General features: G+C 40.4%; 1 protein-coding gene across 7 annotated transcripts in view; it reads left to right on the plus strand.

Annotated features, from left to right (window-relative positions):
* The window catches only part of PPARGC1A (PPARG coactivator 1 alpha), a 640279-nt gene that overhangs the window by 519107 nt on the left and 105778 nt on the right, over nt 1-15394 (plus strand). Inside the window, exon 1 of one of the 7 annotated variants that reach the window (XM_025438410.3) lies at nt 5609-5704. The exons of the other annotated variants lie outside the window; for them this stretch is intronic. Within the exon in view, the coding sequence (XP_025294195.1) occupies nt 5660-5704 (45 nt within the window). The 5' untranslated portion in view covers nt 5609-5659. Of the gene's footprint in view, nt 1-5608; nt 5705-15394 lie in introns of those variants that run through there. 7 annotated transcript variants of the gene reach the window in all.

Consider the following 15394-nt stretch of genomic DNA (forward strand, 5'->3'; position numbering starts at 1 on the left):
TCCTTACATTCTCCATGAGGATAATGGTATCATGTTCATTTTATAGAGGCCCAGTGAGATGAAGCACCTGGTGCATTTCAACAAGTCAGGAAGTATGAGAACCCGGTTCTACTCCCAAGTAGGTCTTATTCCAAAGAGAATGCTGTCTCTCCTTCATTGTCCTTCCTCCTCTGCTGCTTCTTCTGGGGGCCTAGCAATCACCCCCAAAAGCTAGAAAAATCCACATGGTCTTTTCCAGTCAAATATGCTTCTTGTAGTACTTTGTTCTGGACCCCAGAACTTTTATTGGAGGCCCAATGAATGGATGGACAAGGTTCTGGCAAGCCACATCTCTGGTTCTCTTTATTATTATGTTGGTACCCACATAGAGCTGCCCTATATTATACTAAACTAGTAAGTTAGGACCCCCAACAAAGCAGAGCACCCATGCAGGGGCAACAAAATTTTCCTTTGAAAGGCTATTATAGTTGATCCTTTATTTTTTATTTTATTTATTTATTTTTTTTTATTTATGGTAGTCACAGAGAGAGAGAGAGAGAGAGGCAGAGACACAGGCAGAGGGAGAAGCAGGCTCCATGCACCGGGAGCCCGACGTGGGATTCGATCCCGGGTCTCCAGGATCACGCCCTGGGCCAAAGGCAGGCGCTAAACCGCTGCGCCACCCAGGGATCCCTAGTTGATCCTTTAAAGTAAACATTGAAGCAGCTATTACAACAAAGATTAGAACTCTGTTAGGCTCCTCTATACATACATAACTGAGTGATGGGTCTAGTTTTTATATTGATTACATATGGGGCAGGGGCTTCTCAAAGTCTTTGTAGGTTCTGACTGACATTCTCATTCTAGGCTGTTTATGAGCTTAATTAGATCTATTTTCAAACCCTTAACAATCCTCATCTTTCTCCCTCAACACTTGCTATTGTTCTGTTCACATGTGGGCAGGTTGGTGGTGAATCTGGCCTCCACTCACTCTTGGACTGTAAGCACTTTCAGGGCAGGAAGATATAAAATCTTAACATTGGTTAAGAAACTGGCATGCTGCTGGACCATCTTTTGGATCATAGTAAATTCTTTTATGTTGCTATTGATTTACTGGCTCATAACTGCTGGTTGCTTGTCTTCCTGTCTTGTGTTCTACAGATGTGTGCTTTCCCGTACCTGTGGCTAGTGGTACAGAGAGATATGAGGCAGGCGTGTCTTTCTCTTTGCCACAGCCTTGTGGTGCTAAAGTAGTTCTTGGACCCCAGTGGAGTCTTTAGCCAAGATTTTTAACTTTAATTTTTAGGACCAGCCTTATTTACCTTTACAAGGTAGAAAGACTGTGCACTGTTAGTATTAGCTAAGCAGAATCCAGGCGCATGAGAAGGAAGTACATTCCACACCTTTTGACAAGTCTAAAGTTACTGTCTGAGACTATAAATAACAACAGTAGACATGAATTGGAGAGATGGATTCTTTGTGGATAATTTTCTAAGCAGTAAGGTATTTTCTTTCCAGTGGTGTTGGTTATTGATAATATTTAGAAAAACAATATATGGATTTTGAGAACATATTTCTTTTCTCCTCTGTCACCCGTTTAATATATTTTAATTTTTTCAGGCAGTGAGCATTTCTAGAGAATTTTATTATGCAGATATTAAAAGAAAGCTTTGGTGCATATGGATAATCTAGCTTTAAGGTTTTCCTTGGTTATTTTTTTTTCTGAGTGGAAATTATTGAATTTAATCTATTTTTGAGTTTTCAAAATTTTGATTTTTCATATTTAGTCCTTGATAGCTTTGCCTTGAAATATCTAAAGAGATGACTGAGTTGGAAAGTGCAGACATCGTCACTGGTTCTTTTAAAGAAAGTTTCATTTAGTGGCAATTCACACTGCATCTTTAGTCAAACTTTTGCCCAAACTTGCAGTGACTAAGCATTGGCAATAAATCCAAATATCATTTTTTTTTCCCATTGCAAAGTCGTCAAGGCTTTTCTTTTTCACACGAATCTTTGATCTTTGAAAATGCCTCTGTACATGTTCCATTGAGGCTCACTCTATGCCCACGCAGAGCTGTTGTTTCTTCTCCCCTCGACACGTGGGCAAGGCACCTGCAGAGAGAGGGAAGGGTGAGCCTTGTTTCCCGCACATGTTTGTTGCATAAATTACAATGTCCAGACCATGGAATAAAAGGCACAGAAGTCTTATTGCATATATTTTATTTTTAAAAATTCTAGGAAAAGAAGGAGAGGCTGGGAGGACAGAGAGATAGTTGGAGCTGAGAAGTGTGAGCAGTGCAGGAAATGGGCATGTGTAGTCCCCACTGCAGATGAGGCATTCTGCAAGGCTCCTCACCCACATCCCTTCAGCTCTTCCTGTTGAATCCCCCTGATAAGCCAGTGAGGTGGGTATTATCCCTTTTCTATAAGTGGAAAAGCAAAGACTGAGAGAAATTAAGTAGCTCCACTGGTGGTATTGAGGGAGAGTATATTCACTGAGGTAAGGTGTACCTCAGAGGATATCCTTGTTCCTGATAGTCTTTGCAGAGTGCACAGCCTCCGCACCCAAAGTATTTATTCTGTGTCCATCTGAATTCTGAATCTGCTTCAAAGTGTTTGCTCCTAGGAGCATAATTTGCATTCTGGATCCTGAATGTGAATTTGGCTTACTGCTCTTTTGGAAACTGAATTTATTTTTTTTAATATTATTACCTCTGGACCAAAGGCATACAACTTCCAAAGAATACCCCAAAACCAAACAAAAAAACAATAACAACAACAACAACAACAACAAAAAACAAAGACATGAAGCTTCCATTCCCACTCAGTAATAATCAGTGTGGTTTTGATCGTTTTAGGTGTGGTGGTGTTGATGGCTACAGGATGTCAGAATTAATAATTACGTGGCTACCTCCCCAAATGGTCATAAGCCATCCCTGTTTGCCTTTGTTCTTCTAGGTTCCAGAAAGTGTGAGGATGTCAGAGGGGGCAGCTTACTCTGTCTTTGTATGCTGGGCCATTTAGTTTGGAAGCTGGGGCGTCTGGCCCTTCATTTGGACCTTAGTTATAATTGTCTTAAGACCAGATCCAAAAGTTCTAAAAGCCTACATTTTTTTGGCAATACATTCAATGGAGTTTATTTATGTTTCCAAGATTAGAGGAGTTTGGAAAACCAGGTATTTTAGCCTCATGTTCCAAAAACTTGTACCATAGTGAGGTTTGAATGGCTCTCACTTATGCGATCTTTTCATATTTGACCACACTTCCAAGCAAAGGCTGTAAAATACATACTGGAAGTTGATTCAATTATTGGTGTGGAGTCAAGGTTAAGATCTGTTTGCTGAATTCTGGTGTAGAGCGAGATAAACACAAATATATGTACTTCATCGTATAGACTTGCAGCTTGCAGAGAAACACGTCTGTAGCGTGGAAAGCATCTTTGTGCTGGGGCTTGCCACGTGGTCTTGAGATATGTTTTAACCTGGCCTTTATTTGCCATTGCCATCTTTAAAAGAATCTCGATTTCCTTTAGGGAGAGAGGTGGCATTACATAAGGGCCTCTTCTCCTCTGGGAGCGCTCTCTCAATGATTGGAATCAGACTCCCCCCAAGTTAACCTTAGAGGTTGGTCTACAAAGAAAGGTGCGTTCTTTTAAAGGCTCCTCTAGATCACATTCAAAGACACTCGTAGTTTGGCTTCTTCGGGCCAGAGCAGGGTGCCATGTGTTGGCTGGGTTCCTGTGTGAGTCGTGCCTTTTCTTAATTTCCCCGGTTGTTTGGACTAGCGGGGTGCGGCGTTTTGGCTTTCCATCAGGACGGGAAGCTGTGGCCCCCTTCTGATTTGTGGGGAGACTCCGAGATGTCAAAGCCACGTGGTCCTCGGGGGCAAACAAAAGTTCTGGAAGTCAGACAGGAGTACCTGCAGGTCCCATGTCTCCCACAGACCAGCTTTTTGTCTTTGGAAAAGTTCCTTAATCTCCCGAGGCTTCAGCGAGCTGATCCCTAGACTCAGCCTAATGGGAGTACTTGCTCCTACTGGTCGGGTAAGAAGCAGCTGCGATCTTCTGCATCACCACGCAGCACGGTGGTTGGCACGTGGTGGATGTTCACCAGGTGTGGGATGTCGCGTCTTGGTGGCTATTACTTTCCCAGCAGCCCAGGTAGCTCTGAGCTATGATGATGGCTAGAAGGTTAGGGATGACCCCGTTGCTTGGAAGTTGCAGGAGGATGGGGAAAACGGGAGCACCTTGCCTCATTTCTCATGCTTCAGGCTTGTTTATTACAGTGGCAGGTTACCATGGAAACTTGGGGGATTAGGATGGCATTATTGAGTTAAGCATTCAACGAACACCTCCGGAAAGGAAAGCTATATGTTCGCGCGCCCCAAGTAGTTTTCAAGCGCGAGGGTCATTTGGGGGCGAGGATGGGGCGGCAGTCCCCGACCTGCTCGACTCACAGACGGTCCTGGGCTCGCTCCCAGAATTGCGATCCCGGGGTGGAAAGTGCGATCGACCCCCGCCTGGGCCCGTGGCGGACGGGTCCCTAAGTGGTCCGCAGAGAGAAGCCAGGATTTCCAAATGGGAAGCCGCTCTTTACGTGGCAGGGAGTGTGGCTTTTCAAAATAGATTCTGAAGTCGAAAAGGACTCCGAGGGTTTTTTTTGAGAAGGGTTGACCTCCTTTCATGCCACTTACTGTGAATTAAAGCTGTGAGGGAGAACTAGTTTGGGCATGTGGTGGGGCCTGGAGAGCCGAGAGCCGCGCTGCCAGGGAACAAGATTTGTGTTTCTAAGGAGATACAACAAAAAGGAGAATGCTTTCAGGGCCAGCGGCTGTCAGAGTGTAAAAGTATCCACGTTCGGAAAGGGAAATAGAAGTTGAATTAAGTAATTTTATACACACGTTACAGGGTGCCCTTCTGCTAGTAATTCTTAAATGCAAAAGCAAATAGTTGTGGCCACAAAGGGCTTAGTGCATCTCAGCTGATTTTTAGTTCTCAGACTCCGACTGGATCTGGTCGGTGCTGACCTGCTCTGTGCATGTGATTTTAAGATGATCTGACTCGGGTCTGTCATTTCGTGGGGTTGTATCAGTCACAGGGGACAAAGGGTGACATATCCCAGCAGAGGGTTGGGCAGCCACTTGACAATCCATTCTGAATAAACGGAGAGGAGGAAAAGCCCTAGTTGTACCAACTGGGGCGGCAAACAGAGTCTTCGATGCCAGTGGCAGCCAGTTTGCAAATGTGCAGCCCATTATTAGTGCAGAGGAATGTCCTGAATAGGTTCATCGGATGAAGTCTCATCACAGGACAGGAATCACAGGGAGAGTGCACCAAGGAAAAATTACAGTACAGCTATATTTACTTAGTGCCTCTGCAGTACGGTTTTATTTTCCACAGTTGGAAAGGGAACCACCTGTCTCAACTGCTGATGTCAGAGAGCTCCCTCGAGACTGAGGGCTGTTGGAAAGCACATGATACTGTATATATTTGCTCTTACGTCCATATCTGGCTAAGATTGGGTTTCAGATTTGTGCCCTATTGTGGAGTTCATTGAGCAGTGACTCCGAGGTGCCCTCCTACGTCACGTGCCCTTGTGAATTAAAAAGTAGCTCGTGCAAGGCCCCCGTCGTGAGTGTTCCCTCAGCTTGCGAGGCAAGTATTCACACTGCAGGACAATGAATGACATGCATCTCGGGGTTATCAACTATGGATTCAGTTTTGAAAGTGAGTATCAAGAGGCATTACCTCTGCACCTAGAAGCCAATATGCTGATGGTGTTTCATCTTCTGTTTAATTGCTAATGATCAGGAATTAAAAATATATATATATGCATCAATCAGATTTGGAGGTTTTATGTGTAGATTGCTAAAGAAGCAAAAAAAAAAAAACAGAATAGTATGTGCTCTTTCTTTCTTTCTTTCTTTCTTCTTTCTTTCTTTCTTTCTTTCCTTCCTTCCTTCCTTCCTTCCTTCCTTCCTTCCTTCCTTCCTTCTTTCTTTTTTGCTTGTAGCATGTCAATATGGAGACATTGTTGTAGAGTGAATAAAATGCTTAATGCCTAACTTGAAAGAACTGGATATTATGACCATGCATTTCAAGGGACCTATTGCATTATTATTATTTAAAAAAATTTTTTTTTGCAAAAAGTTGTATCATCGCTGGTCCAGCTCTTCATGCTAGGGTGGGGTGGGGGGGAGGAGATTAGGCCTTTTAAGTGTTGTTCCCTAAGGAAATGTGAGGGCCACTGTACTGCACAACTCCAGGGGGCACCGTTTATGTCACAGTGAGGACTCACGCTTGAGCTGTCCCGCTGACAATATGTCCAATCCCAGAAAATATGATGCTATCAACATTACTCAAACATTACATAAAAATAGAATTGTTACCAACAATCGCAGAAGCCTTGCTATTAGTGAAGTTGTTCATTATTTTAATAGTGCCATGCATCTCAATTTGAATATCTCTACCAACTTGCAAATTATATGGCTGTTACACAAAATAGGTGGAAAACGGAGTCTCTGAGAGTGTAAATTACATTCTTGGGCCACATCAAATCAATGTCCTATTAGGGATCAGAACCGGGGTTCATAATTCCCAGCTTTCCCATGATGCACACCTTCAATTAAATTAATATTTGAAACAATGCTTGGTATCTTTTCTCAAATCCTAAAAATAGAGTAAATAGGATGGGTTAAGACCCCTTGGTTCATCTAATCTTTCCCCCAGTGTAGGATTTTCCTCTGAACCATTAAAAGTGTTATAATATATGATTGATATTAATTAGTTTTCTGTAAAGTACTGCACTCCTTAACATGAACTGAACTAGAAATAAATATATTACCATGAATTAAGATTTTATTAGTTGTGAAGAAGAATTGGATGAAGGCACCTATGTGAAATCCTAAGTACAGGCGTCAAATTGAATTAATGCCAGCACTGCCTTGAGATTAATTTGAGTACTGAATAAGAAATAGTATACCATAACATAACTGTGTTTACTGAATCATTTTTGGCATCAAAAACTAAAGCTACATTACAGATGCAACAACAGGCTTTTCTCCCTTGGAAGAGAGAGGCGGGTGCATTTTGTAATTAAAGTGGATGTTATCCTCTGAAAAATGCCTCTAGTCTCCAGGAAGAAAACTGTCTTCTTGAGAACACTGCATCCCCGTATATATCTCAGACTTTGCATACTTTGCGTTGCTCTGGACTTCTGCATCCTATTAGAATTTTATAATATGATCAGTAACGTTTTCTACCCTCCCAGTCCGAGTGCTAGGTAGACCTCACTTTATAAATTTGCATCTCATTATTATGTATATGTTTTGGAAAACTGTGGGAAGTGTTGAAAAGATGTATGGGGTTGCCTCAGGGATGTTCTAGAAGGGATTCCTGATTATGTAGAGAGGATGGATTATACAGCGTAGAATGCGGAGCTGTGCAAGCGGAAGACTGCAGAGCTCCAGTGAGCACTCCTCCCAGCCTGTGGGGTGAATGGTGCCCCCTAGAGTTGTGCACTGCTGTGGCCCTGCCCTCATCCCCCATATTCATTCTGAGAGTCCCTGATGCTGTATTTTTTTAAAGATTTTATTTATTTATTCATAGAGACACAGAGAGAGAGATTGAGAGAGAGAGAGAGGGGCAGAGACACAGGCAGAGGAAGAAGCAGGCTCCATCCCCGGTCTCCAGGATCACACCCTGGGCTGAAGGCAGCGCTAAACCGCTGAGCCACCCGGGCTGCCCTGATGCTGTATTACATTAATTTTATTTGCACATTCAGTATCACTTACTGGAGGAAAAGAGTGCAAAACTTGAGACAGGACTGTCAAATAGGGAAATTCTGCACATTATGTGTGTAATTTTGAATTTTCTAGTAGCCACATTAAGAAAAAGTAAATTTAATTTTAATGATATCTTTCATTTTTCCCAGTTCATCCAAAATATCATACTAACATATAGTCAACATAAATTATTAATAAGATGTTTCCCATTTGATTTTTCATGCTAACGCTTTGGAGATACTATGCATAGTTTACATTTATAGCACATCTTAATTTTCACTAGATATATTTCAAGTGCTCAGCAGCCATATGTGGGTGGTGGCCACTCTATTGGATGTGCAGTCTTTAATTTAAATGCCAACTTTTCAGCATTTCATTACTCAGAAAAATGACTTGCAAGAAAAAAAATCCTTAAATATCTGAGACAAAATGTAACATATCCTTTATGTCATTTTATCAATTTAAAAAGTGATTATATGATTGATCCCTAGTTTTTGGGAAGAGTATAGATTTTAGAACGATGTAGTTGATAGGCCAGTGGTGGCAAAATTGACTTGGTATTGAATTATTTTGCTCCTGTGGCTTTGTTTTCTATTCTTCCCTCATAGATATTATTACTTTAAAACACAATTTGATACTTTGTGGTTCTTCTCACATATGCAAAGTCCTGGGATCCTGTCAGTTTCTATGCGACATATGGATGTCTTGTTCCTTAACAGAGAGACTCTTCACAGACTTCTGGCTCAAATAACTTTTGTAGCCAGCATAATGGAAACTAAAATTGTTTTCTGCACTTGCTGTTTCTGGTCTCTTTGGAGGTAGAGCCAGGTCAGGGCCAGTATGAGACTGGTTTTACTTTTCTTCAGGTAAACAGAGAAACCAACAGACACTTGGCGTTCCTACAGCTTAGGTGATGATTCTGTGTGTACTCTCATAGAAAGTCAACTTAAAGCAAGACTTCAGAAGAAAGTGCTCCGCATTGTTTCTAGACTTTTTTTTTTTTTTTGGTTGAGGAAGCCAGGCAAAGAGCAAACTTACGAAGCTCCTGTAGTGTTGCTTGATGTTAAATTGAGTTTCAAGTATTCATATGTGAATATAAAGTGTCTTTATTGAGTATTGTATGTCAAACACTGGGTTCATATACAACTCATTTAACCCTAACACCAACCATGAAAAATAGGTGTTTATATTGCCATTTCTATTGCTGAGAATGTGAGGTCGGATAGTCCTCACCTGGGATCCCACAGCTAGCTGCTAAGTGGCAGATCTTCACTGACTGACTCCCCAAGGTCATGTTCGCAGAGAATGGGACCGTATTTTCAAACCAAGTCAGTGACACCTTTCAATGATGAATTCTGAACCACAGGCAAAATACTAGTTTTGAAGTTGGAGGTTTCCTTCACTTAATTTATTTAAGAAATACATTCAGAGAATACATAATCCTAGCCCATCTTTTGAAAGAAAGTATATCTAGAAAGCTGAAGGGGCTTTGTCCAAGGGCAGGCAAATACACTTAGACATCAGGTCGCTTGATTCCTACTGCATTGTGGTTTGTCTATGTAGGTTAATGGTTCTTTTGAGAAGATCCATTGAACATTCAGAATTTTTTTTAAAACAGAAATCTAGCAATCATTGGAACTTTGTAGTATTATAGGAAGACTCTTTTCTTTCTTTTCTCTGTATTTTAGAGTTTTTATTGAAGTGTGATACAAATACTGAAAAAGTGCATATAATACAGGTGTTCAGCTCTACAGATGTTCACTAACAGAACATACCCATGGAACCAGCACTGGACAGCAAGAAATAGACCATAACTAGCTTTCTGGAGCCCCTTCCCATGGCCCATGGCTCCAGCGCCCAACCATTACCAAAGGCAACCCCTTTTCAGACTTCCAGATGCATAAATTAGGTATAGCTGTTTCTGTACTTATTTATATATAACGAATAGAATAAGGTATGCACTTTTTTTTTGGCATGTCCAGCTCCTTTTGCTTCACATTATGTTTCTGGGATTTATCTGTATTTTGACCTATCACAGAAGTTCATTCATTCTCAATGATGTACTTGGCTATAGTTTTGAAGTAGGAGGGCCCCAACAACCTTACTAGTGTAAGTGGAATTACTATTATTATTCCGACTGCTTTTTTCCAGAACATCACTATCCATAGTTTCATTTGATTCAATCTAAAACACAATAACAAATAATAAATTGTAATAAATAAAGAAACAGATAAAAAGTGTAGGTGAATCTAAATAATAAATCTTTTTACACAGCAGCAGAGCAGCCACCTTAGTGATTGTGATGCAAGGTACATCCCAGCAAGCCACTCTTGTCCTGTGTTTTTACGCCATAGTCAACACAGGCTAATATAATAGAGAAGACAAAGAGCACAGTCTGAAAATACCCACGGGAGAGTGCCGAGTTGGAGTTCCCACTAAGTAGCTCCGAACGGCTGTGCAGAAGGTTAGGCGTGGCCTATTTTTAGGTGCCCTACGTGGAAGTGGCTCCACTAAGATGGATGGTGGAAAATTAACACCTTAGGGGCTGTCAGAGATTTTTCTTTTGAATAGAGGTAGGGAAAGAATCCATTCTGATGAACTACTTGGGGCAAAGTACAACCTGGTCTCCTTCAAGCATAATAAAGCGTTTGAACTGTTTAAAAGGGAAACTCTTGCAAACTGCCTTTTGGAGATTATTTCCCAGGCACACAAATCAAGCTTTCTTAGGTCAGGTTTCTCGTTGTTTCTTTCTTCTGGGGGCAGGAAAATGTGAAGCGAAGTGTGTCATGTCAGGGAATCCTGTTTGGACGCCCAACATTGTATGAAAATAGCTGGTGGTTTATCAAGGCTTTGTTCTTACCAAAGTTTATCATTTACCTGGTCTTACTTTGCTTACTCCATTGTCACCAGGGCTATCTCTCCAGATGTCCTATTAGGGAATTTAGCATACCTGTGGCTACTAACTCAGCCCTAAAGGAAAAATCTCCAGCTGGGTAGCATTAGATGACTCTGAAGCACAGATCTTCCATCTCCTGCTACGTTGGGTTGTATGTGCAAAGAAAACAGCTGGCCAGGAGACTCTATTGACTCCGAATGAGCCATCACCTATCCTGCGATATGGACTTGCTTTAGTACATTTGCTAATAATGTCATGATAGTATATTTTTGGCACATGACATTTTCTCTCTCCACACCCTGCAGAGATATATCATGTGATTTCCTTCAAATTAAAAAGGGGTAAGGTCTCCTTTGACCAAATAGAATGAGTTTTTCATTTAAGCAAGGGGAGTGTCCTGGTACCAGGAGGCAGAGGGTTACTTTAAGCTCTATTTCCCTAGATGCTGGGGACCTTATTCCTACCTACAAAACCTTAAGTTCAGGAGGATCCCTCCTCTTCTAAATCTTCTTTTTTCCTGGTAACACCTTTTCTTACCCTTTGTAAAACCAAATCACATGGTATAGCATGTTAAATTGCATCTATATGCAGTTTAAGTAAATAGTTACTGTCACACCAAGTATATGGTTTTCATTTTTATTGTGCAAGTAGGGACTTGGTCTCACACATGACTTGTGCTGCTTAATAGCATTCATGATAAACAAGATGAAAACTTGCTGTTTATCTGGGGCAACGGCTGGGGTCTGTAAGAAACTCAGGTCTGCAGAAGCCAGTTTTCTTGTAGTCAGTGTGTGTGAAAGTAGTATTTCGTAAGTTCTCCTGTATGCCGTTCCTGGAATGGTTAGGAAGTTAAATATCCATATTGCAAGGAGGTGATGAAGCTATGCTCTTTCAACACAGTTGAGCACCAGTTACTTTTCTTGCATATGCTTCCTGATTCCAGTGTCTTTGTGCAAAGCAACACTTGGGTTTGCTTTGTGCAAAGAGGTTCTTCTAAATTTCCTGTCTGTGTCAAGGCAGGTATATCACCGCATTTGAGACGTGGTGGGGATCTAAGATGTAGTTGAGTCTGGCCATCTTTTTGACAGATAAGGAAACTGAGGCTCAGAGCCATGAAGTGAACTGCCCAAAGCTTAACTGTGGGCTAGTGATATAGCTACGTGAGGACCCATGTTCTCCCCACCATCCTTTTCCTTCCATTTTGGGCTAAATCAAGATCCACAAAGTCCCAGTCCTTCTCAGATAGAGTTGAGCCACATGTAATGACTTTTTTTTTTTTTAATTTTGTTTTTTTATTTGCATACAGTTGACACACGTTACATAAGTTTCAGGTGTACAACATAGTGATTCGACAAGTTTAAATGTTATGCTATGCTCATCACATGCGTAGCTCCCATCTGTCACCACAGGAGACTATTACAGTACCATTGACTATATTCCTTTTGCTGTGCCTTTTATACCCATGACTATAAATCTCATGAACTTGGCCTTGGTTCCAGCCTCATTACCCCTTTTCTCATGAAAATTCTTAATAGTCAAAATAATGATCATCCAAGTGTAGGAAGAATGATTTGTAGGAAAGGACCACCACGAAACTATGAGAATGCTAACTCCAAGGGGCCAATGGTAGAGCTTTGTTCCTGTGGAGCTAGGGAGCCTTCCTGTGAAAAGAGGATAGGTCAACCTCCCCCAGGGTTTGAGGAGGGTCTAGAATGAGCTTCCTGCCCCAGAACAGGGCTGCCACGTGACAGCATGCACACAGAGTAGCTGCACATTTAGGAACAGATAGCATCCCAGAAGTTCACTTGCAAGTCACAGGTTTGCAACTAGGAAGCATTTTTCTCACCTTGTCTACTTAGGTTCTCCAGAGGAGGTCACATCTACAAGGACTCTTCCCTCACTTTCCAGGACTGCCCTTTCCAGTTCCCCAAGTGCCAGACTCGCTTCCTGAGTAATCTGCTTGCTAGCATAGCCACACCACTCTGAACACATTTACTATTCTTTTTCTTGGTCTGTGCTTCTGACTGCCTTTAGATGCCAGGAAGGAAGAAAAAAAAACTATGTCTAACAGGTAGATGCATTTGTATACATAGGTGGAATCCCTTGACCCTACTGAGGAGGATGACATTTTTGAGCTGAAAGTTTATTTAACTTAATTGATGAAATTTCAGATTGAGAAACAACATGAAGATGCTAGAGGCATCTGAGGGTCAGAGATTTGGGGCCCCCTGTGAGGCCAGCTAATCAGAGTTGAGAGCTTTCCTCGCCCTATAGTTCAGGGCTCAGAGGCTTTTTCCCAGTGCTGAGGAGTGACTTCTCCCAGTTGCTCATGAAGCTTGCCTCCTGAGTGGAGTGTCCGTTACATTTGGTGTGATAGACACAAATGGCTTCCTTTTAAACATGTGATGAATATTTGAGACTTATATTGGATGTCAGGGGCTATTTCGATTTGCTATGATCCCCGTATGTCAAGAAGACCTCCCTATAAGCCTGAATATCTCTTTCTTTGAGAAATAAATTGTTTCCTTTTTATTTTGAATGTGGAAGTTATACATGTTTATCAGAAAAAATTCAAAAATTACAGAAAGACATACACACACACACAAAGAAAATTAAAAAGAACTTACAATATCCTCAGACACTGTTGAGCACTTTGTTCCCCTGGTCCTCCTTCCTCTTTTCTTTCTGAGTGTATATATTGATATGTAAATTGTTGTGATTATATTTTTTCAAACACAATTTTAAACCTTAATGTATTTTGAACATTTTCTCATTTGCCACTAAGTGTATTTTGCAACAGTTTCTAATGTTAGAATTGAATATACATATATATAATGAATATATAGAAATATATGAATGGATACATATATACCTAGTGCTTTATAATTTATTTAACTGGACGATTACTGTTGGACATTTATCCTGCTTTCAAGTTTTCAGTGATATAAATAATGCAGCATTGGCTCTCTTCACACCAAAAATCTTTATGCACATCCCCCCTGCTGCGTCCTTAAGATGAATTGCTAGAAGTAGAATTTCTGGGTTTATGGGATGCCCATTTTTAACATTTTTGATACATATTGCCTACTTGTCCTCTAGAAAAATTTGTACCCATCTATAATCCTACCAGTAGTATTTGACATCTACTTTTGATGGAGCTGCTAAATGTGGAGGTCAATCTTAGAAATATTCTTTTTGGTTAAGAAAGTTTTCCCAAAAATCCTGTGTGCAGTGGGGCAAGCAAATATAAAGGAAGATTTTATGTAAGTCATTATAAAATTTAGTTTAGGCCTTAAGCTAATTGCTTTCTAAGATGAGAATTTATTTCCTTTCCACATCCTCACATTTTTAGGATATGTATTAGCTCTGCTAGAATTAAATTCAAATATCAAAGCACTGGAAAAAATCTACAACAGAAACAAAAGCAAAATCACCACACCTTTCTAAGGCTTTTCTGATGGAATTGAAAAAAGAAGAAAAAAGAAAGAAAGAAAGAAAGAAAGAAAGAAAGAAAGAAAGAAAGAAAGAAGAAAAGAGAGAAAGAAAGAAAGTTCACTTAGAAAGAAAGTTCACTTATTTATTTCTTCCATCTTGAGACTAGTTGAAAGATACAATTCAGTTCCCTAAAATCAAGAAAAGTTAAGCTCATTAGAACCCAAACTCTAGAAAAAAGTATGAGAGGGAACTGTTTGACTAACAAATTTTTTTTTTCAGCTTAATAATTTTTGCACCTCAGTTTTTCCTGGCCCTCACCATGTTCCTTAGGGGATAAAATAATATTCCTGAGTGAACTATTATGTTAGTGGGGTTCAGTAGCACTTTATATTTTTAAATAGTACCAAATTTAATAAAATATGATGTGCCTTGTTTTCAGTTTTAGTGAAAAAAAATTGCTAAATAATCCTATGGAGTATTTCTTGTTTATATAATCAGTAACTCACTGCATTACAGATGAATTAACCAGAAATAATTAAGGTAAATGTAAATGTCTGTAGAGGCACAAATTCTGCAGAATAAAATATCAGACAAGAGCAGATTTTCACCATCCCTTTATTCTCTCTTATCTGTGGCCCTAAGAAGCATACTTTTTTACTTTATGTTTAGATTAGTCCAATGAACTGACTGTGGCTCACATTAATTTTCACATTATTTTTTGTTCTAATGTGAAAAATGGCAAGAGCAGATTTTGAAGTCTGTGTTAAAATATAGCCTGACTCGTTTGCATAGAGCTGTTGTGCAGGTTTTATTGGGGATAAAAGATATGTTGCTGAGGTTGTCTATCACCTTCGCTTATTTAAAAAATAAAAAAAATAAATGAACGAAGTAGGCATTAAAGCTGTCCACTGACTTTTTCTATGTAATTCCCCAAAGGTACTTTGTTCATGTGGATGTCATCATGGCAGTTTTGTGCAAAATAAAAGTTGATTTGAGAGTGTTTATAGGCTAGAGGTCTTTGATATCCCCTGCCCTGCCACCAACTTTTGTGCCCTGCAAAGCCTTTGCTTCAGACGTGTCCCAGAGGCTCAGAGCATGTGCTCAGAAACATGGGGTATCAGAATCAATTAGCCCCTCGAGGAATTAAAAGCAAGCAATTGAACGCCTGTTAGCAATGATTAACTTTAAAAATATTAGCAATTCTGGGCAGATCCCTTTCCTTTCTGGAAGAGTGCTCTAGGCAGGCAGCATTCCCAGGAATGTTGGTTTCCAGCTATGTAGACTTTCTTGGATATAAAGTTC

This window comes from Canis lupus, chromosome 3, assembly GCF_003254725.2.
Source record: "Canis lupus dingo isolate Sandy chromosome 3, ASM325472v2, whole genome shotgun sequence".
Classification (NCBI taxonomy): domain Eukaryota; kingdom Metazoa; phylum Chordata; class Mammalia; order Carnivora; family Canidae; genus Canis; species Canis lupus.